The 22,659-nt window shown below is 35.2% G+C and overlaps 1 protein-coding gene and 2 long non-coding RNA genes across 9 annotated transcripts; 1 reads left to right on the top strand and 2 right to left on the bottom strand.

Moving 5' to 3' along the window:
* Nucleotides 1–4,554: 4,554 nt before the first annotated feature.
* Nucleotides 4,555–10,891, top strand: LOC110787834 (protein BONZAI 3). 4 transcript variants are annotated; one of them, XM_056827279.1, is made up of 17 exons: nt 4,555–5,076; nt 5,925–6,003; nt 6,980–7,027; nt 7,146–7,294; nt 7,404–7,452; nt 7,559–7,615; nt 7,770–7,937; nt 8,034–8,168; nt 8,268–8,329; nt 8,435–8,525; nt 8,619–8,733; nt 8,840–8,916; nt 9,208–9,345; nt 9,887–10,051; nt 10,124–10,237; nt 10,316–10,412; nt 10,493–10,891. In XM_056827279.1, the coding sequence occupies exons 1-17, from the start codon at nt 4,934–4,936 to the stop codon at nt 10,636–10,638; spliced, it is 1,833 nt and encodes a 610-aa protein (XP_056683257.1). In that variant the 5' UTR covers nt 4,555–4,933; the 3' UTR covers nt 10,639–10,891. The 4 variants fall into 4 exon arrangements, with proteins under 4 accessions (XP_056683257.1, XP_021848170.1, XP_056683258.1 ...); XM_021992478.2 differs by lacking the exon at nt 5,925–6,003 and having other exon boundaries at nt 4,556–5,076; XM_056827280.1 differs by having other exon boundaries at nt 4,938–5,076; nt 5,194–7,027.
* Nucleotides 10,892–14,450: 3,559 nt separating this feature from the next.
* Nucleotides 14,451–17,526, bottom strand: LOC110787835 (uncharacterized). Of its 3 annotated transcripts, XR_002533180.2 has the most exons (8): nt 17,241–17,526; nt 16,633–16,705; nt 16,373–16,472; nt 16,039–16,259; nt 15,829–15,917; nt 15,614–15,698; nt 15,414–15,493; nt 14,451–14,693 (listed from the first exon to the last, which is right to left on the bottom strand). It is a non-coding gene; the product is annotated as an uncharacterized lncRNA (long non-coding RNA). The 3 variants fall into 3 exon arrangements; XR_002533181.2 differs by lacking the exon at nt 16,633–16,705 and having other exon boundaries at nt 17,241–17,522; XR_002533182.2 differs by lacking the exons at nt 16,373–16,472; nt 16,633–16,705 and having other exon boundaries at nt 17,241–17,516.
* An 896-nt stretch (nt 17,527–18,422) lies between these two features.
* LOC110787837 (uncharacterized) lies at nt 18,423–21,995 on the bottom strand. Of its 2 annotated transcripts, XR_008918801.1 has the most exons (4): nt 20,764–21,995; nt 19,693–20,614; nt 19,410–19,595; nt 18,423–19,031 (listed from the first exon to the last, which is right to left on the bottom strand). It is a non-coding gene; the product is annotated as an uncharacterized lncRNA (long non-coding RNA). The 2 variants fall into 2 exon arrangements; XR_002533183.2 differs by having other exon boundaries at nt 18,430–19,031; nt 19,693–21,995.
* Between the last annotated feature and the right edge of the window lie 664 nt (nt 21,996–22,659).

The following is a 22,659-nucleotide window of genomic DNA, read 5'->3' as shown; positions in this document are numbered from 1 at the left end:
TTCTTAGGTAGTTAATCTCTTTTTAGCTGGAAAATATCCTATGGGTTTGGGAGAGTGTATTGCTAGTGCTCCCCTCACCCCTCTTGTCAAGCCCGGTGGTGATATTCGTTCTATTGATGTGGGTACTGTTTTGCGGTGTCTGGTTTCGAAGGTCGGTGCTGTTATGGTTGGTCCGTATAACTTGATGATCTTCAGATTGGTGTTGGAGTTTCTGCAAGTGGTGAGACTATTCTTCATACCATGAATCAGATGATTGAATATCGGAGTTCTGATGTGGATCTTTCAATGTTGTTGGTGGATTTTCAAAATGCCTTCAATTTAGTTGATCGAGCGGCCATGTTACATGAAGTTCGTCATCGTTGTCCGGGCATTTCGCGCGCGATGGGTTGAATTCTGCTACTCTACTCCAGCCAGATTGTATTACGGGGAACACACCTTGTAGCCGTCTCAGGGGGTGCAACAGGGTGATCCTCTTGGTCCACTGCTTTTTTCTTTGGTTTTACAACCCCTAGTGTGTAAAATCAGAGACGCTTTTGATGTATGTCTTCAGGCATGGTATTTAGATGATGTCACTATTATTGGTGACACTTTGGTGGTGGGGAAGGTTCTGCAGTTGATTATGGAGGAAGGGTCGTGTCTCGGGTTACATCTCAACGTGGACAAAACTGATGTTTTCTAGCCTATAGAAGACCCTCGAAGCAAGCTTGTTGGTGTCTTTACCCCTAATATTGCTCAGCCTTTGGGGGTGTTAAGTTGCTTAGCGGTTCTGCCAGTTCCTGTTCCATTTTCAGTGGTGAGCTTGTGATGCAGAGGGTGACCAAGACCATTGTGCTTATGGATAAGGTGAAGGAAATAATGCCCTTGGTCCAAGTATGCATTTAATGATAAGTCTAACAAATGCGGTTCAGTATTAATTATGCAAGTTAATAATTCAGTGAGATCAAGTGAACTGTATGCCTAGCTAGAGGCCGCTTCAGTTCAAGTGGACTAATGATATTAATCCACAGCTTACTCTTGACTGAACCCGTAGGGTCACACAAATAGTACGTAAACGGATCAAGTATTTAATGGCATTAAATACTCTATCTAATCAATATTCGGAATCGACGAATCTTGGTTTCAGTGGGAGCTGAGATCGTCAAAGGCAAAGAAATGAATACTCCGGAAACGATGATATTGCCGGAAACGGAAATATGGATCGTATCGGAAATATAAATATTATCCAAGTCGTAGATGTTGCCGGAAACGGAAACATGGTACGTATCGGAAAATATTATCGGAAATGGAAATATTGCCGGAATCGGAAATATTGCCGGAATTGGAAATATTGTCAGAATCGGAAATATTATCGGAATCTGAAAAAAATTCGGGAAACGGAAATATTAAATATTTGTTCGAGACGGAAATTAATTCCGGAATCAAATGCTAAATATTGTTCGTATCGGAAATGAATTCCGGAATCGGGAAATTAATCGGAAGCGCATCGTACGAATTAGCATCGGACGAGCTTGCTAGACGAAGGCCCAGCACGAAGCCAGGCCCGCGTCCAGCAAGGCAATAGCGCGCCACACACGCCCAGCCCAAGGCTGCGCCAGGCCCACCGCAAGGCAGGCCCAGCGCGCGCCAAAGGGGCAGGCAGCTCGTTGGCTTCGTGCCCGAGTGGTGTGCGTCACTCGGGCTTCGCGCGCGCGCATGGCACCCCTCGTGGGCTGCTGTGCGTGCGTGTGTGTGTTTGCGTTCACATACGAAACCTAAAGCGTATAGGATTCGTTGGATGATTAAATTTCCTAATCCTAAAAGATAAATTAATTAATTAAATAGTTCTGCTAGGATTCTAATTTAATTAATTCGCATCCTAGTAGGATTCGATTGCTTATTCCATGGCCTATAAATATGAGATCTAGGCTCATAATTTATAACGGGTTTTGAAGTATTCAAAGGTAAGAGTTTGAGCAAAAATTCAGCCATACACTTTGCCCATAATAGCCGAATATTTTAGTACCTTAAGGGCGATTCTAGTTGGTCAATCTTAAGGCGGGTCCGGACGTGCTGTGGACTTTCTACGGAGGGACGACACTTGGAGTCCTAAAGACTTGTTCTTGTTCGGTTCGGACGCAGCAAGTGAGGGCACGCTACAAAGAGTATGCATCCTAATTATGCTAATTATAATGTGGCAATTAATTTGGAATCCTGGCATTTATGGTTTTTTCGCATGATTTATATTCGTTTATATGTATCAAAACCTAACATAATGTTGCTCAGCTTGATGATCCTCAGTGTGAGTTGTTGTTACTTAGGGCATGTACCGGAGTTTCTAAACTCTACTTTGCTTTGCGTACTTGTCCTCCTTGTATTTTTGAGGCGGATCAGCGTCCATTCGATGGGGCTCTTTGATCTTCCTTAGAGCATATTGTTACTGCTTCGGGGCCTAGGTTTGACGAATGGCGGTAGCGACTTGCCACCTTACCTTTTGCGTTTGGAGGGCTTGGTGTTTATTCCGCAGGTGATGTTCGTCATTATGATTTTCTTGCTTCTCGGTTACAGTTTGTTGGTTTGCAAACAAAGCTTCTTCGACATGCTGGCATTGTTGGTCATGGTTGAGCCTTTTCAGATGCGTTGAGTTTATTTAATAGCACTGTGGAGTCTGACATTTTGAGTAATCCTAGTGAGGTCGCGTCGCTACCCCTAAACTCATGAAGAAATTGGCAGATATATATTTCACAAAGGTTACTGCATCTGTAGAATCCACATTCTCTTTATCTCCTCGACTATCGGCACTGTGGAAGTCGCAGCAGGGAGATCACACCTCTACCTGACTTCGAGCGGTCCTCATATCAGATTTGGGACAAACGATGAATGCTAAGGCTTACCGATGTGTGCTGTGTTACCGATTTGGCCGGTGTTCCTTCAATTCGTTCTCTGTTTCGTCACCATGTTCTGCTTGCTCCAGGGGTTTTGCTGGGGATATCTTCGGTAATCATGCGATGTCGTGTGCAGGTATTGTGGGTATTAAACATCGGTATAATATTGTTCGGGATACCCTTATTGATGTTTGTTATCAGTCTGGGTATAACAAAGGTCTTGCACGCACCCGGTATATAATAAATTACTTTATACTGGAGTAACTTTAACTTAGTTTTTGATAATTTTTAATTAACATATTTTTATTAACTTTTCTATTATGAAAAAAAAATTTGATGGATAATTACTTTAAATGGTAACCATTTTATCACTGCTAAAAAATTGATAACTTTTACATTATATATATCGAGTTAACTTTTAGGCATTTTGTGTTAACTTTACTTCCGCCTTATAATATTTATTATACCCCAGCATTAAATAAGAATTTGTGTTAAAGTGAACAAAAGGTGTTGTGTTGTTGTCGTGTTGCATGCCACATCGCGAGTACAATTTCATACTCCCTCCGTATTTTTTTAAAAGATACACTTGGCCGGGCACGGGTATATATTAAGAAGAATAATTGAATGAAATAAAATAATAAAGCAAGTAGGGTTGGATAGATATTTTAATAATTAAATATTTGGGGACCATGTCATTTTGGTGGGTGGAGGGTGGGGTGGGTTTATGAAAATATTTGTTTAATAAGATGGTGGGTGATAGGGTATATTAGATGTATTATTTAATTAGATGGTGGGGTTGATAAGTTACTAAAAATGGCAAGTGTATCTCTTAAATAAATACGGCCGGAAAAGGCAAGTGTATCCCTTAAAAAAATACAGAGGGAGTAAGAAGAATATACGACTATACGTGTTTAATCTGGATTATTTATTTTTCTTATGTCCTGTTCCTTTTAACTTTTTTTGGCTGAACTGAACTGAACTGATATAAACTGACATGAACTGAATTGATCTGAACTAAAATGAATGAGTAGCAATAATAAATGATAAATGCCCCTTAATTAATTTGAAATAATAAATAGTAATAATAATTATTAATATAACAATAGTAATAGTAATAATAGTTAGAGTTGTAATAGCAATAATGATAATAAATAACTACGAACATTACAATATAATAAAATAGTAATATTTAACATGATAATAAAAAACAAATTAATAAAATATGATGATTAAAGACGAGAATGGACACAATCTTTTGAACCGAACTTAAATGATTTAATAGAGTTGAAATGAACTAAAATTAAACCGAAATAAACTAAATGAAATTGTAATTACGGTGAAAAGAACATACAAATTAAAAAGTGTACCCGGTTAAATGTAGAGCTACACCCAACCGAGTTAAAAGTACATTTTTATGGTTTAAAAGTACAGTACATTTTTCCGATTTAAAAAATATTTTTGTAATTTAAAAGCACATACATTTTTTGTTTGAAAATTATATTAATTTTAAAGATTTTGTTGTACTTAACAATATTTTTTTTTTAAAGTTTACAAAAATGTGCTTTTAATCAATGTGTACTTTTATAAAATAAACTGTGTTTTCTGAAATTAAATATGGATTACAAATATAAAATGACTCGCTTGGAGACTTGGAGAGTTGGAGGTAGCTCTATATATAATCGGTTGTACCATCTAATCCATATTTGGAAATCGTTTTTGACAAGTAACCCAGATTTGGAAATTAAATCAACTATAGTCTTTCTCTTTAAAAATCATCAGAAACAACGATGATAGTTTCCATTTAACTTCATTCTTTTGATTTTTTTTTGAAAATTCTTTTAGGAACCGTGTATCTTTTAGGAACCGTGTATCTGTTACTATAAATTCTCAACTTTTTTATCTATATAAAACCTCCAGTGATTTGCGTTTCTTTTTCAAATAATTGATCGAACTAATTATTTTATAAATTTCAAGGGTTTTTGTAAGTTGGACAATCACAAGAGTTTGGCAAAATCGTCGAATCCAATTTTGTTTAGGAAGGGGAAATATGGGGGGTTGTTTTTCAGATGTGAATGGGGGAAAGGCGGCAGTGGGTGGGGTTCACGGTGGGCCCCTTCCTATGGCGGCGGGCGGAGATGTTGATGGCGGGCACAATGAAGCCGTTGATCATTTTTATAAAGTCCAAGGTTATCAACCTTTGTTTACACAAATCGAGGTTTGATTTAACGGGCTTAAACTTAATTGGAGTAGTTTTTTATTATTTAATTCTTTGTTCTAATTTTAATTGACTATGTTTTGTTTTTACGGGGAAGTATTCATGTTTTGTTTTTAGGACGGACTTCAAATCATCCAAGGATTGTTTGTCAAATTGTGGTCCCACTTTGGAATATACTTTGATTTTTTGGTTTTGACATTTGGAATCTTTAATTTAGGGTTCTTCATATTTTGATGATTTTATTTTTCATGCAAATCTAAAGTTTTATTTTGAAATATCTGGAATTTATGTTGAGGGTGAAGGAATCTCATACTAAAAGTAACTGGAAGTAATTTTTAAGTTGGGAGGAGGGAACTGTTATCAACTTAGCTCTATTTTGATCATCCTATTCCTAGGTAGGGTCTATGTATTGCTGGTAAACAGCATCCTCTTTAAAAGAGAATAAATCTTTTTCGTGAATTTGAACACTGAAATAATTTTTATAGTCATCTACATAAACACGTAAACAAGAAATCGAAAAAAAGGACACCAAGTAAATAAAAGGAAACCCTCGTGTCAGAGATTGAGGACAAACTAAGCTGTTAGTGTGATCTGCAAAGCGGATTTTTCATGAGGAAGTCAAAATCCATAACAGTTATGTATTTGTAAAAACATAACAGCAAATGTTAATGAAATGTTACATGTTTTAATCGGATTGGTACTCTGTTTTCAATGAAATGGTACTCTTTTTAACGAAATGGTACATGTTTTTATCGAAATGGTACTCCGTTTAACGAAATGGTATTCTCTTTTTTAATGAATGGTACATGTTATTGACCAAATTGCCCCTGTGATGTGTTTTGAAACAGCTCACAGAATGCCGCTACGACGCTCCCGATTTTCCATTCCTTCCAAGGGCATAGACCTACATTAACTGCTATTTATATGGTGATTTTGAACTGTTGGGCCTGCATGCTCATGTGTTGTGCTACAATATCTGAAGTTAGATTAATGCTTTATTCAGAGAGCAGTTGAAAGAGAAAGTTATTGTTTAAGATCAAAAGTTGTGGTTGAAGTTCTACCAAAAAAAGTTGTGTTCAAGTGGGGTGGAAGTTGGGGAGGAAGTTCACTTTGGTGAGGAAGTCATGTGGATAGAACATCTGAGTATAAGACCTTTGTTTATGGTCAATTTATTTCTGTATATTCCATTATTTGATACTATGGTGTAAGCTACTGGAATATTCCTAGGAAACACCACTTTCAAGATTCCTCTTCCCCATCCCCTTTTCTCCCTTTAGTCTACTTTTGTTTTGCATGTGCAAAGGTAGATGATACTTTGATTTTTCTTGTTTTGATAGTTATCTTGTACATATTATTTAGTCCTAGCTTATAGAAGGACAATGCACTCGAATTTCCACTTCCTTAGTAGTTAGTAGTATTGACAGGTCAGTTAAATAGTTTTTATTGTTTTATGTTGGGGCTGTGAATCAGTGTTGGTTACTTGGATGTATGAAGGAACTTTCAGGCTTTGTTAATTAGGCCTATTCCTAAATAGAAGAAGGATTTCTCAACACTATAACACTTGAGTCAGAGAGTATAACTTCCTTGCATCATGGTTACACAAATTCGAGCTAGTGCTAGCTCAGAATAAGCAAGAGCTCTAAACTAGTCTTCTTGGTGTTTGCAGAAAATGTGAGCAACCTTAAGTTGCAAACCATGACATCTGAACTTGTTATTTTCTTCAAATGTTTTGTTGTAAACAGGGGAATAGTAAAACAATGGAAATGTTACTAGATAGATGTTATGTACATTGACAACGTACCACAACTGGCAATTATTTTAGCAATTTATTGACTTGGTGTTCTAACTCTTGTTATTATTTTCTGTGAGGACGTACTAAACGCATTGCAATTCTGTTATGCAGTTATCCCTTTCTGCTTCGAAGCTAATTGATCTCGATGTCATGTCAAAGGTACAGTTTCCCACATTGATTGGCAATAGTCTGATCTTGTGTCACTAATGAGATTTTGCAAAAACTGATAGCACAAGCTGCTCTCTTTGTAAGAACTTGTTACTTTGGTTCAATGCAGAGTGATCCGATGGCTGTAGTTTACATGAAGAAGCGAAATGGGACTCTTGAGGAAATTGGTCGTACAGAGGTTATCTTAAACGATTTGAACCCTGTCTGGATTGGGAAAATATCTGTTGCTTACCATTTTGAGACTGTTCAGTCACTGGTGTAAGCACCTTCTTTTACACTTTATACAAGCTTCTATGATCATTCACCACAAGGACCTCACACAAATTTAGTTTGATTCATATATTTTCTTCTTCTTTGTCACTATCAGATTTCATGTATTCGATGTTGATACCACACATCACAATGTACCAGTGAAGGTATATTTTCTTTACTTCTTGTTTCTTCCTTCTCTTGTTTTAATTAATGTTTTATGTGACAATCTACCTTTAAATTCTCATTTGATAAATAACTTTATTTGTTCAGACAATCAAGTTATCGGATCAGGATTTTCTTGGAGAAGCTAGCTGTGTGTTATCAGAGGTACTTTAGTTGGAAATGAGAAGTTGTATTTCTGGCACAATATGTTTCTTTTTGCATAATGTTGGGCATTGCAGCTTTCTCAGAGGTTAGGCATTGTTTAAAGCCGTGAGTCGTGACATGATGTTTTCTTATGTTATTCCTCTTTAATTGGCAGATTTTTACCAAACGTGACAAGACCTTAACTTTAAAGTTGAACAACAAAAATAGGAAAAATGCAGGCATGTTAAGCGTTCATGCAGAAGAGAGTGTCGCATCAAGAAATGCAGCAGAGATTGTATTCCGCTGTACCCATCTGGATAACAAAGATTTCTTATCTAAAAGTGTATGTAAATTTTGTGAGGCTTTGATGGTTGAACACTTGAACTTGTTGTTAAACTTGTGTTCCATGTTGTTGCTGACCTTCACTCCTTGTGTATAGGATCCTTTTTTGCGCATATCCAGGAAAGTTGAGACTGGAAATGCTGTCCCAATCTGCAAGACAGAGGTGGTTAACAACAACTTAAATCCTATTTGGAGGCCTGTTTATCTTAATACACAACATTTTGTAAGCAAGGTAAGTTTATTTCTTCTATTCTTTGATGCCTGTCATGTACTGAAGAAAAAAATATATTGCAGAGACCAGACTTATGATTATTTGTTAATTATGTTGCAGCAAAACCCTTTGATTGTTGAGTGTTTCGATTTTAACAGCAATGGAAGTCATACTTTAATTGGGTAGTTATCCTTACTTATTTCTCTTTTGTCCTTTCTTGTGGACTTTCGTTGCTTGTGTGGTCTCTGTATGATAGATTATTAACAAATGCAATACTCATTGAACAGAAAACTTCAAACATCAGTTTCAGCCTTAGAAAATATGCACAGAGACAAGACTGGCATCAGCTTTGTTAAGCAACACCATGGTCGTGAAAAGGTGCTTGTGCTCAACAATACTTGAATTTATGGCTGATTTTGAGTTCCTTTTGTAACTTTTAATGATCATATTTCTTGATGATGATCACTACAGATTCTTAAGGGTCAGCTGTATGTAGATGCATTCCGTGAAAGGCAGCTGTACAGCTTTCTTGATTATATTTCTAGTGGTTTTGAGCTCAACTTCATGGTTGCTGTTGATTTTACTGGTATGTAAAGTTTGCTAGCTGATGAAGATAGATGAAATACAAGATGAGTCATTGACAATATTCACACTAATCCTTTGTAATTGTGCTTTATTTTGATTTCGTGCAGCTTCAAATGGAAATCCTAGAAGTCCAGAATCTTTGCACTATATTGACCCCTCTGGCAGATTGAACGCATATCAGCAAGTAAGGCTTAAATGTTGTTATAGTTATGTGTGCTTTCTTATCTAGGCTGAGCATAGATATAGTTGAACTTATAGGCATTTAGAAAAGTATAACCTTTTTTAGTCATCGCCAGATCCATTGCTTCAAAGTGAAGTGTAAAATATGTGTGTCTTGTTTTTTATGTTCTTCCTTCTGTGCCTTGAAATAAGTTTGTCTCAAGTACTGTATAGTTTGGAATCCTTGAATATATATTGTTTTATCTCCTGCATATTATACTTCTATACAGATTACTCACAAGGGGATTTGTTGCAGGCTATAACGGAGGTTGGGGAGGTTATACAGTTTTATGACTCAGACAGGCGTTACTCTGCATGGGGTTTTGGGGGAAGGACAATGGATGGCAGTGTCTCCCATTGCTTTAACCTGAATGGAAGCCCTTACCATACCGAGGTAATATGAAGCATGCATGCATTTAACTCTAACTTAGCCTGCTGCCTTCTGCCTTTTCCTTTCCTGTCAGTGTTATAGCAGCTTATTCACAAAGATTCAGATGCAGAATATCATGCAACTAAACGATTTAAATATCCATTTGACAGTCGCCTTTCAAGAAAGTATTGATCCCAACTGCCAACATACTTTCCATGGTCTAAGATTTAATTGTATACTCCTAAGTATCTAAAAGAGTAAAAATTTGCATAAGGCTTAATTAAATTCATGGACTTTTCCACCATAAATGTGTTTGTTTTCAACCCTTAATCTCTTACTCAATAAAGTTGGGGCATTGATGTTGATGAAACTGGTGGGTGAAATCAAAATATGCAGAGTTTTGTGTTTCTGATGTTTATTTCCCCCTGGTTTTCGTGGTAAAATTATGTGAAATTGAGCTTAGCTTGAGGCAAGGTTCGGTCCAAAAGTTGGTGCTATTGTGGTGTTTTTACTGAGATGTGATCTAAATATATCTTACAAGCTAGTATTATTTCATCTCCTGCAGGTTGAAGGAGTTGAAGGAATTATGACTGCTTACAATTCTGGTCTCCAAACAGTTGCACTTTCTGGACCAACTCTATTTGGTAAGGTAGTTCACAGAGCTGCAGAAATCGCAGGCCAGTCCCTTGAACAGACTAAGAGCAAGTACTATGTATTGTTAATTATTACGGTAAGTACATTTTGTGAGACAACAGTTGCAATCTATTACGATATCATTGATTTTAATCTGTTTTTCTTTCAGGATGGAGTTCTTTCAGATCCCCAAGAAAGTATAGATGCTTTGGTGAGGGCGTCTGACTTGCCGTTGTCTATCCTTATTGTTGGAGTGGGTGCTGCTGATTTTACACAGATGGAGGTAAGCCAAGTCGTTAGCCTTGATTTATGACTAAATGGTAATTTAGTGGATTGAAACATTTACGTCTTGACTTGACAGATACTGGATGCTGATAAAGGGCACCGGTTGGAGAGCTCAACAGGTCGAATAGCAACTCGGGACATAGTTCAATTTGTGCCAATGCGTGATGTTCAAGGTTTGTAAAATCGAGCTGATCTCAACGTTTAAGTCCTTTTACATAATTCATAATATGGCGTTGTGTTGTCTTGTGTGCAGTGGGACAAAAACCCATGGTTGAAGCGCTTTTGGAAGAATTACCGGGGCAGTTCCTGAGTTACATGCGTAGTAGAGACATCAAACCACTGAATGTCAACATCGAAACCACGTTGCCCCAAGTACACAATGTCAACTATCCTGTGTAGTCTCAAAACATAGATGTTAGTTTGCTGGAATTGTTAATAGATTGGGAACAAGTACAGTTATGTTGGTATAGGCTTCAGTACCTTAGTTTTCAGTACATACAGTTACAAGTGTATATAACCATTGGTGTCGGTTTTTGTGGTGGTTGATAATTAGGTATTCATTGGTTTGTTAACGAGAGGTGTCGATCAGCTGGTGTGTTAATTGGACGAGTTACATGGTTTCATTTATTCTTAATACGGACTACTCCATATCTATTGTGTGTAATATGTTTCTCCTTTTAAGTTTGTAAAGGTTGATTTGGAGGTCGATACTCGCAATGTTTTATTTATGCATATTTCTGCAAGGTCATTCAATGCTTCTTACCTTTAACTTGTATGATTATAATATTCAGCACAACAAACTTTGATCAACATAAAATGCAATCTTGCCTCAAAAACATTTTGGAATATTATTGAACAAGAACATGTAATTATCGTGTACTCCGTACCTTTCACCAAACAAAAATTGTACGGTATGTAACTTGTTATTACTTCCTTAAAAAAAAAATAAACTTGTGTGTACGGTTGTTTCTAAACTAGTAATTAAAAACATTGTAGTTTCCTGAACTCTCTATTCTTTTACTTGGCTTGCTTTCTATGATAGAAAGGTCTAATATTTGTGGTTGGTGTCAAGAGAACAATATCCATGTTCTTAGGGATTGTCAACGAGCAAAAGAAATCTGGTACCTTGTTGGTGTTGATGATACATTTTTTTGTCCTCCTACCCAGTTTTGGTTACATTCACAATCACAAGATATTGCAGCTATTCCACTACCCCACAACATTCTGCCAGTACCTCAACTTGGAAACCTCTTCATCCACAATGGCTAGAACTCAACTGTAAGTCTGTAACACGTACTTCTTTTCTGAACATAGAATCAGTAGCTAGCATAGCAGGGTGTGATACGTGACCATCTAGGTGTTTGGGTGTTGGGTTTTCAGCAAAAATGCAACATTCAGTCAGCACTCATGGCCTAATTATATTGCAGGCTTGCAAATTATCCAAGGAAAAGGAAAAGGATCAGGCAACATTTTTGTTACCTTTGACTCACAGCATGCAAGATAATAGATATTCAAAGGATATCGCATGAAACAAACATCAAGGATTCTAACTGCAAACAATGTAGGGAGCTGAGTTTTTAGGCTGCATGAGATTAAATTGGAATTCGACCTTCAGAATGCTAACAAAGTTGTGGATAGAATAGAAAAAAATATGTAGTACTCTTCCCTTTGCGCCACATCATTCACTCACTAAGTGGTATGTCATGTCATGGATAACCAAAAATCAATACAACGAGGTTTGAACTCTAGACCTCATGTCTGAATGATAATTCTCGATCATTACCATCTTAACAAACCACCAATTGTGGTTTATTTCTTCACATTAGTTTATAAATAAATGTTAACATGAAGTCTAAACCAACTAAATTTTTATGGAATATTTTGAATAAAAATAAAAATAAATAATTAGGACAACTATGAAGAAACATGATGTCATGAATCTCATAAGCATCAACTATAGAAATACCTTGCATGGCTGCTTATATCTAATTTGGTGTTATTAATTTGAAGCACTTAGTTCTATTAGAAAACAAATTATACAATTTAAGATGATCTAATTGAAAAATTACTTGGCATGATAAATGACGTAGTGTGTCTGTGTAGTTGACAAACTTAATTGATGTTTTTCACTTTAAGGTATACATGCATTTCGTCAAATATTGAGCTCAAGAAAAATCTAAATTTTAACTATTAAATGTTAGCGATCAGGCCAACGCCCGGGCCACACACTAGTATATATATAAAGGAGGCATATTTGCTGAAATATTAGAGTGCCACCTAGGATTACTAATGGTTTCGGCCAATGAAAAATAAGATTTCTAATTTATTTTTGAATTAAAAAAATCGATTGCCATGTAGATAATTAATTAGGTTCCACGTAGATATTTTAATTAATTAATTACTAATATATACAACTCCATCTAAAATCAAACTCTAATAATTAAAAAATAAAGTTAAAATAAAATTCATCCAAAATCAAACACTAATCTAAAATAAAATAAATAAAATTCAATTTAAAATCAAACATTAATATTAGAGCGCCACGTAGGAATTCTAATGGTATCGGCCAATGAAAAATAACATTTTAAAATTTTGAAATTAAAAAATTCGAGTGCCACGTAGATAAATAGTCAAGTGCCACGTAGATATTTTTATTAATTAATAATTTAAAATAACGCATATATAATTTCATCCAAAAACAAACACTCTCATAATTAAAAAAAATATACATAAGAGTTTTATTTAAACTAATCTAATCTAATATATAAAATTGGTATATACATAAGAGTTTTATTTAAACATAACAATTTAATAGAACTCTATCTAAAATCAAACACTATAATAATTTTAAAAAAAAACTAAAATAATATCCATTCAAAATCAAACACTAATCTAAAATAAAATAAATAAAATTCATTATCTAATATTAGAGCGACATGTAGGAAATTTAATGGTTTCGGCCAATGAAAAATAAGATTTCAAAATTAATTTTGAGTTAAAAAAGTCGAGTGCCACGTAGATAAATAATTAAACGCCACGTAGATATTTTAATTAATTAATTAATAATATTACGCATATACAATTTCATCCAAAAACAAACACTCTCATAACTTTTTTTTATCTAAAATGAAATTTAATGCAAAATCAAAAACTAATATAAAATTGGTATATACATAACAATTTAATAGAATTCGTGCATCGCACGGGCTAAAATCTAGTTAATAAAATAATATAATATGTCAAAAGAAGATTAAATTACAATCATTAATAAATAATATGCAAATAATAATTAAATCTATATTAACAACATTCAAATAAGTAAATATAATTATTCTACACAGATTGACACGATAATTAATATATTAGGCTCATCAAGTGAAAAGTCTGTCATTCCAAAACAAATAAAGTCTCTTAAATTTCCGTAATCATATGAAAATTGAATAATTTTGAAATATGTGTCCAAATTATTATTAAAATAATATGCATGTAGCGGATTTCTTTCGGAGGACGTACTTTTAGAGGGTGTTATCTTCACCTTTTAAAAAATTAAGTTTTATGTCTACTAATTTCATTTCAGTTATAATCAGATATATTGAGGTCAATAAATTCCAATCAGATTATATAAGTTTACTCTTTCCTATTTACTTTTTTGTAATCAATTCCAATTATATCATATAAGTTTACTCTTTAAAATCTCTCTTACTCTTAAATTATCATAAGACGTCAGTGCAAGTCGACTCATACCATAAGCAATATTCAATTAATCAAACATGGAGTACTATTTGTAGGGTTTAAGGTTTGCTGAATCAGGCATTGACTTTTAAGACAGTATCCAACAAACCACTACAAAAAAAGTTCTATTTATGACGGGAAATCCCGTCATTGACCCGTCATAAAAGACCAATTATGACGGAATTACCCGTCACAAGCCCGTCATGAAAGGGGGGCGTCGTAATTCACTACCCCGTCATGACCCCGTCGCAAAATCTTATTGTGACAGGAAAAAATCCCGTCGCAAAAGCCTATTATGACATGGGAAAATCCCGTCACAAAAGACCAAACATGACGGGCTAACCTCCCGTCGCAAAAAGCTAACTATGACCGGGTCACTCCCCGTCGCAAAAGGCCATGAGAATGATTCTTATAGCACCTTCTAGCTTATCATGCACCTACTAGTTATGAATCAATATCAATGATTACTACATACATACTAATACCATCAACAGATTATAAAAGTACCATCAAGTTCATTTCACAAAATCCAAATCTACAACAATGGCCCATGATTAAAACTACCACAACCAATTGTCTGATGCCCAAGAAATAAAAAATAAGACCACAATAACACTTGGTCTGATTACTGCAATTTAAATAAAATTCAAAGTTTACAGCAGATAGTAGAAGCAAGGCACATTAGCCCAGCAGGAAGCAAGGAAGCACATAGCAGCACCAACCTGAGAAGTAACAGCATGTCAGACACTGCATATTTTTGGCAAAAAAAATCACTTAGAACATGCATTTCTGTAAATTGTCAATGATCTGTAGATATACTTCAATGTTTTCTATAAACTATAAAGTCATAAAGACAAGACGAAGTCTTCTCATCGACACTGCATTTTACACAAGCACTCCAAAACCAATACAATATCGCTATGTTAGTGTATCAGGAACAAAATATTTCAGACTTAGATTAATTAGCAATATTTTTTTTGATGGAATGACACTAATTTCATGTTAGATTGATGGAATGACACTAATTTCATGTCAGATGTTTAAGAGATTCAGAAACATTAGAGTCTAGTAAAGCCTTTTTCAAGTTTGGTTTTTTCAGCCTTATTAACTGATACATTGGTCATCAAATGTATCAGTTAAGAATGTGGTAAATAGTCCTGTTGCATAATCAAGTACATTTAGTAAAGTGAGATCGACATCTTAACAACTAAGATCCCATATACATTAATCTTAGGCCCAACTTCTAATAACACTATACTATAGCCCTTAATCTACTGGCCCAAACTATCAGATCGACAGGACAAATAAAGCAGAGAAAAGGAAAGGGCGATTAGAGTATTCTTAACTTAGGAGGAGGCCATGAGTGCATATTCTTAACCAACGAATACTAAAGCAGATGTTTAGATGAAGAATTCAAGAAACAAACGTACTGGAATACCAACCTGAATTTACAGTTGCAGACAAAGGAATAGCAGAAAACAGGTACCACAACTCATATATAACATGTGACAGTTCTTTGTACCTTGAAAAAAGTAAAGCAAAGAAATTAAACTTCACAAGATTATGGAGAAAATGCATATCATCATCAAATTTAAAGAGGAATCAATCACTTGATTAAAAGAGGAAGATTTGTAGTATTTACCTTACTTATCTCTAAAAGCATCTAGAATGGCCTGAAGTTTTCCCTCCATCTCTGGATTTTCTTGAATTGTCTTCTTGATCATTTCCTTTAAGAATTAAAAATCAAGTTATTTGCAATATCCCATAGGGTTTCACAGTTTCAAAATCCACTTATGGAACTTAAGAAAACCCCACTTATGGAACTTAAGAAACAGAGAGGAAGGAAGATAAACTTACATGTCTTTCCACAGTTTCGGGCTTGTCTAAGATAATTCCTGTTTTGTGAATGTCGAACCAAAACTTGGAGGATTTCCAGAACTTCCACCCTACAAAAATTCAATAAAATATATCACTTCTAGAAAACAAAGTAATTGATGTAAACATTATAACAACTAGTACAATTACTTGCTTATACCAACTAGTACAATTTTTTATAACTAACTCTACCTGCGGAGGAAATACCAGAATCTAGTTAGACCACACTGATCAACAGTTCAACGCCCAACTCCAAAGCAAACAATTAACTGTTTACCGTTGAGCATATGATTATCCAAACTTCCTTTGGGCATATATTCAGAGACTAAATAAAACTTCTCCTCAGTCCAGCAATATCCTAATGAATGAGCGAAGTTTGGATGTGACAATCTTCCCAACAAGTTCAGCTCATCCTACATTTCCAGAGACAAGAGTATGTGATAGATTAAATCTAACTCATTCCAAGTTATTCAAAATGTAGCAGCAATCTTTAAATCACAATCCAAACCATAATATATGTAATTACCTGAATTCTTTGTTGTTCTTCAGTCATTGTAAATTGGCGAACTTTGTATTTACACTGTTACACACCAATCTACCATATGCAAAGTACTCTTACCTAAGGCCTGAAATTCCAAATCAAATTTTAATTCACCTTTCCCCGAAAGTTTTAATCGATTTAACATGTTTAATTATGTAGTATGCCCTTCAAATTCAATTCTATTTCATCCTCATTTGCATTACCAAATCGTGGAAATCTTACTGTAGTAGTGTAGTTGTAATTACGTTTTAAACGACGTTTGGAGCATATTGATTGGGTCTTTTATAAAAATACCCCTTTGTGAGCAATGCAGATAACCTGTTTGATAAAATTCCCAAGTAAATTTGGGTCAGGAATTGGGAGCATATATTATTAAACATATTGGGTTAGGAATTGGGAGCATATATTATTAAACAAAAGGTTGAGGCCGAGAGCTCAATTAGTCAATTCCCACTTCTTCCAATAATATAACTATATATCAATGTTGATTAGTCAAAATTAGCCGTAATTTTGTACATATCCTAAATGTTCTGATTACAACCATAATTACCAAACAACTTGCTGCTTAATTTCAGATAAATCCAAAAAAACCTTCTAACAACTTTAATTGCAGATTATTAAAGCTAGAATTAACCAAACATCAAATTCCAGAGCAAAACAAACCACCAGATAACCAGGAGATACTAATTCGCCACTATAATGAGAAGCAATTTAGTAAAATTTGCCGATAAATCAGATTGAAGTTACAAATTCTCGGAAAAATCAAATAAACACAAATAAAATTGGAGTGACAGATTCTCAAACAAATTCAACTGGAGATCAAAAAAACGACCATAGGAGAGAGATTATATACCTGATAATACTTGAATCATCAATTTGGAGAAAACCTAATTAACTTGCATCCGGATTTAAACTTGATAAAGCTCGATTTTAATCAAATAATCTCTGATTTGCAGCAGAATTGGACAAATAAAACTTGAATAAGCTCGATTTTATGGAGGAATTTCAAGAAATCCTGCAATTTTCATCGGTTTCTACGGAGGAGCTTCATCGCCTTCGTCGCCTTTGTTTGATGGAGTGAAAGGAACAAAATGAGGGAGGAGAGAAAATATGACATTGTTGTGGGTTTTTAATTATCTGCGAGTAAAACTCTATCACAAAAACGACGGGATTTGGGCCTGTCGTAAAACCCACCACAAATAGCGACGGGATTTGGGCCCTGTCGTAGAACCTATCACAATAACGACGGGATTTAGGCCCTGTCATTAATGGGTTGTCGTTAATAAACTGTTTTTTTGTAGTGAACCTACTTTCATAATATCCAACAAAGGTTTGCTGAATCAGACGTTGACTTTTAAGACGGTCAGTAATTAACGAATACCCTTAAAATGGTTGGTAAATAATTTTTTTACGACTACCTTTACAGCGGTCGGTAAATACAGTCGATATAAAAGCCTGAATTCTTGCAGTGAATCTATACACTTACTCGATTTCACAATGGATGTATCATTTGACTTTTTATACTATTTATATACTAACTTTAATCATTAATATTTTTAATTGTATATATTAATACAAAATTACAAAAATTAGATATTTTATATATATATATATATATATATATATATATATATATATTATATAGTTTTGAGAAAATTAAACATATATATTGAGATTAACCCAATACAAAAAAAACACAAAATATGCCTTTACATATTGATACTCCCTCTGTCCCAGATTAGTTGTTACACTTTCCTTTTTCGGTCATCCCATATTAGTTGTTACACTTTTCTTTTTCGGCCATCTATCCCAGATTAGTTGTTACACTTCTAAATTAGGAATGACACTCACACTTATTATATTGTTTCTCTCTTCCCACTAATTATTTTTTGTCACCACACCCTCCCTCATTCAATTAAAAATAGTGTGAAAATTCAAAATGATGCATCTATTATGAAATGGAGGAAGTACAATTTTCCACGACAAAAACTCAAAAGTAGGGTGATTTTATAGATACAACGGGTTATACAATGAGATGATACAACTAAGGCTAACTTTTCTCTTTGTCAAAAAAAAAAAAAAAAAAAAAAAAAACTAAGGCTATCTTTTATCACACGTGCTTGAATCTTGTGTAAAAAACAGCGTTGGTTGTACCCTATGAATCTACGATGTACAACCAGTCATATGGTGATGATTTTTCCGAAAGTATATTATATACAAAGTTTAGCAAAACCCCAAGCTAACCCCTAAATATTGTCAATACAATGTGCAGCTGCAATGAACTAAAAACATGGAACTCGTTATCATAGAACTTAGAAGCGAGAGAGGCAAGCGTGATTATCAAGGAAACGAGTTTTGTATAGCCTAGAAAATACAGAAAACTCAAGGAATTCGATCTGTATGTCTATACATTGCAGCTATCATATGAGCGCCTGCGCCACTGGAATGTAATAAAAGGCCCATGTCTTCTTCGTTGGTATTCCCAGCACAGCTTCGGCAAAGATGTCAACTTCTCCTTCATGTCCTTATTTTCGTGCTTAACTTCAAAATCTTCAATGTTATGCCACCAATATTTATTGCATAAATGCGCTTCACAACAGCATTCATCTCCCAATTTCTTATCCGCTAGTTTTTCACACAAGTACTGAAAATCAAAAGTATTATAGTTAAACACCTCATAGTGCTCTCTTTGTTGACTGGCACATTTGTCAAAACACTTATTTGACCGTAATTAATTACGCTATTACATATTATTAAAAATTTCAAAAAGTTAACATTCAAAAAATATACATATATTAAGACTAATCCAACAACATATTACACATACTAACATTTGGTCAACACTAATGTATGAATGAATAGTGCAAAAGTCAACATGTTGAAATTATTTAAGAACGGAGGGAGTATTACTTTCAGTTTACATACTAAAACATTTATATTTCGATTACACTAATAACTTGTCAATTTATAGTTCTTATACGCTATAACCTTAACCTACTTGAATAAAAATGTATCCAAATACCTTAATGGGATTATAAGCATAGCCGTATATACTCAAGGTAGCCGGACAGGTATTCCAAATCAAGCCATCTATAAAAGCTGTTGAATTTTCCATGTCAAGGTCAAAGGGCACAAGGACTTCTAGGTGAAGATTACGCGGTGAAATATGACTGGCTTCAGATTCATCCGGAACGTATACGTATTCGACCTGTGCAAAATCAAACAAAAAAAGTCACGGTGAACAAATGATCACAAAGTAGAAAAGTTTGAGAAATCAGAGATTGTAAAACAACGGTTGCACGTACCAACTTACAATACGAAACAGAAAGATGAAGGAAAACACATAGGTTTTTCTTGTATTTGTTGTAGCAACTTGTTTAAGTTGATGATCCACGGCGAGTTAAGGGCGGAATACAGATCAAAACTGAGCGAAATATACCGTACCGTAGGGGGTATGTTAAGAAGAGTAAACATTGGAATTTTGACAATTCCATGATAGCGAAAGTTGGTTAATTTTGGACAGTCGATATAAACATTGGAATTTTGACAATTCCACCTCATTAGTAGTGAAGCTGATATCAGTCAAAGTGTATAAGTTGAATCACCGGACAACAACTTGCTAAGTTACTTAATGCTTCATCATCCAATATAACTTGTAACAGCCTCAACTGTTGTAAGGAAGAAAACATACCCGCATTGTTGTTGATTAATTTGTTGTCACTCGTAAACTTGCACCATTTAATAGAAAGAGATTGTAACTGTTTAGAAGCGAGTACAGTCGTGTAAGGGAACTCGTAAGTCGTAACATACTACTGCCTTAAAAATATCATTATACCAACGAGAAACACACAATTCCTCGGCCTTTGTTTTTCCAACCAAATCCATTAACCGATCAACACGTGAAAAATCATCATCAAATACAACAACATCCAGTGTTAATTTTAGCACGGGTGGGTTGAACTGGTGTATTGTTACCAAGTGATTCTCTGCAAAATCCATGAATTTGTCCCTAATTTCACAAAGTCCAGGCTCTTGCCCACTTTCGGGGGAAACTAGTAATTGTGATGCAAAGGAATTGTGATCGTAATGCAGAGATGGGTAAATGTTGTAGGAACTAGGAAGTGCATACTGTTTCCCAGTCCTTGGACAGAATGCAAGTTCGACCTGCATCTTTAATGGGAACAAATGATAGAATCTGGTTGATTGTTGCTCGTTGATTGGTCACACCTACCTTAAACAAAATTTAATTAATCGACAAAATTATTCTCCAATTAGGGCTTTATTTTTGAATTGTTTATAATCGGCCCCTTAAGGTTACAAATACTTGTAAATCGAAATTCAGAATAAATCGTTAACAAAGAGATAAAGGAAGTTACCGGTGATGTTGTTGTTGTGGTGCCGCTGATGTTAGCACAGAGAATTGCTCCAAATCTCAGAGATATGTAAATTATAAAATTACGGAGTATGTATTTATGTTGGTGCCAAACTGCTACGGAGTAGTATTTAAGTTGAGATCGGAACCTCCATCTTAAACGGGCATAGCCCACTAATAGTGGTTGATTATGATTTTTAAAGTGGAGCGCTAAAAGCCGTCCCACATTATTCAAAATCGCCCCACTAATTTACGTTAATATCCTTACTTAATGAAATTTTCCTCCCAAATTTTACCCCATCTATTTTGGAGAGAGAAAGTCTCTTCATCCAACCACCACCACACACCACCTTCACTCCACCGGATCACTACAAACCGACCACCACCACACCCCCACCTTCGTCTTCTACTCCAACCGCCGACCACCACACACTCACCTCCGTCTTCTGCTTCAACCGCCAACCACCACCACACACCCACCTTCTTCATCTTTAAGCGACCACCACCACACACCCACCTTCTTCATCTTTAACCGCCGACCACCACCACACACATACCCATCTTCTTCTTCATCTTTAACCGCCGACCACCACACACCCATCTTCGTCTTCTGCTTCAACCGCCGACCACCACCACACACCCACCTTCTTCTGCTTCAATCGTCGACCACCACCACACAACCACCTTCTTCTTCAACTTTTTTGTTGGGTTATTCATGAATTGGGTTATTATTCTTGATGCATTTGGTTAGATTTGTGATAATGAGACTTGTTAATCTGGGTTGATCCACCAAAAATTGACAGAATTTGTTCCAAAAAATTGACAGTAAGTCGTATAGGGGGTGTTAATTGACAGAAATTTGTTAATGGAGTTTGCTGGGAGTGATTCATGATTTATTTTTGTTTTTTAATTTTAATTTGTGATGCAAATCAAATTGGGTTGAATCGTGTGGTAATTTTAATTTGTGATGCAAATAAAATGCGTAAGTTTTTTTTTTTTTTTTATCAATTTAAATAGATATGGACTTATGCGATTTAAGCTTCGTCCATGGTCTAGACTTATGCGGATTAAGCTCGAGCCATGGAACGAGCTTAAAATTCATAAGTCCCTTTCATGGACAGAGCCTAAAATGCATAAGTCAACAACTTTAAAAAAAAAAAATTAAACCGACATAGACTTATGAGTTTTTAGCTCCGACCATGGCATAGACTTATGAAGTTTAAGCTCCTTCCATGGTACGAGCTTCAACTACATAAGTCTATACTATGGTCGGAGCTAAAAACTCATAAGTCTGTACCATGGTACAGGCTTAAACTTCATAAGTTTGTACCATGGTACAAGTTAGAAATGCATAAGTTTATGATTTTTTTTCCGGAAAAAAAAATACATCTAGTGAATTTGATGTTCCACCGGTAGTCTCGCCCATGTAAAAATTGTTTTGCATTATGTCGCGATGTGGTGGCCGACTTTGGTGCCGGCGGTGGTTTTCGGCGGGGGCTGGCGGTGGTTTTCGGTGGTGGTGGCCGGTGGTGGAGGCCGGCGGTGGTGACCGGTGGTGGGCTGATTAAGGGTGGGCGGTAAAAAGGGGAATAAAGGTAAAAGTTAAAATGAGGGGGTAAATAAAAGGGGTATATGAGTAAAATATTAGGGCGGTTTTGAGTAATGTGGGGCGGTAAATAGTAAGCCCCTTTTTAAATCATTACCTTTTTAAAATCAGAGTATAAAAAGTATCTTAAAAAAAATTCGGAGTATAAAAAGTATCTTAAAAAAAAAATCGGAGTATGAAAAGTACTCCTTAAATATGAATTGCAAAATTCTTGTTTTAGGTGTGTTTTATTGATCAGATTTTCAATTTTTTTTCCTGAATTTTTTAGAACACAAATTTTATTTTAGTTATAAA

Source organism: Spinacia oleracea, chromosome 4 (genome assembly GCF_020520425.1).
Source record: "Spinacia oleracea cultivar Varoflay chromosome 4, BTI_SOV_V1, whole genome shotgun sequence".
NCBI classification, from domain to species: Eukaryota; Viridiplantae; Streptophyta; class Magnoliopsida; order Caryophyllales; family Amaranthaceae; genus Spinacia; species Spinacia oleracea.
This window is presented reverse-complemented; position numbering and strand designations above follow the sequence as displayed.

Coding starts and splice junctions, on each gene's coding strand:
- LOC110787834 (XM_056827279.1), top strand. CDS start 4,934: ATGGGGGAAAGGCGGCAGTGGGTGGGGTTCACGGTGGGCCCCTTCCTA. Junction 7,295..7,403: donor GAGACTGTTCAGTCACTGGT/GTAAGCACCTTC, acceptor TGTCACTATCAG/ATTTCATGTATTCGATGTTG. Junction 8,917..9,207: donor GATTGAACGCATATCAGCAA/GTAAGGCTTAAA, acceptor GATTTGTTGCAG/GCTATAACGGAGGTTGGGGA.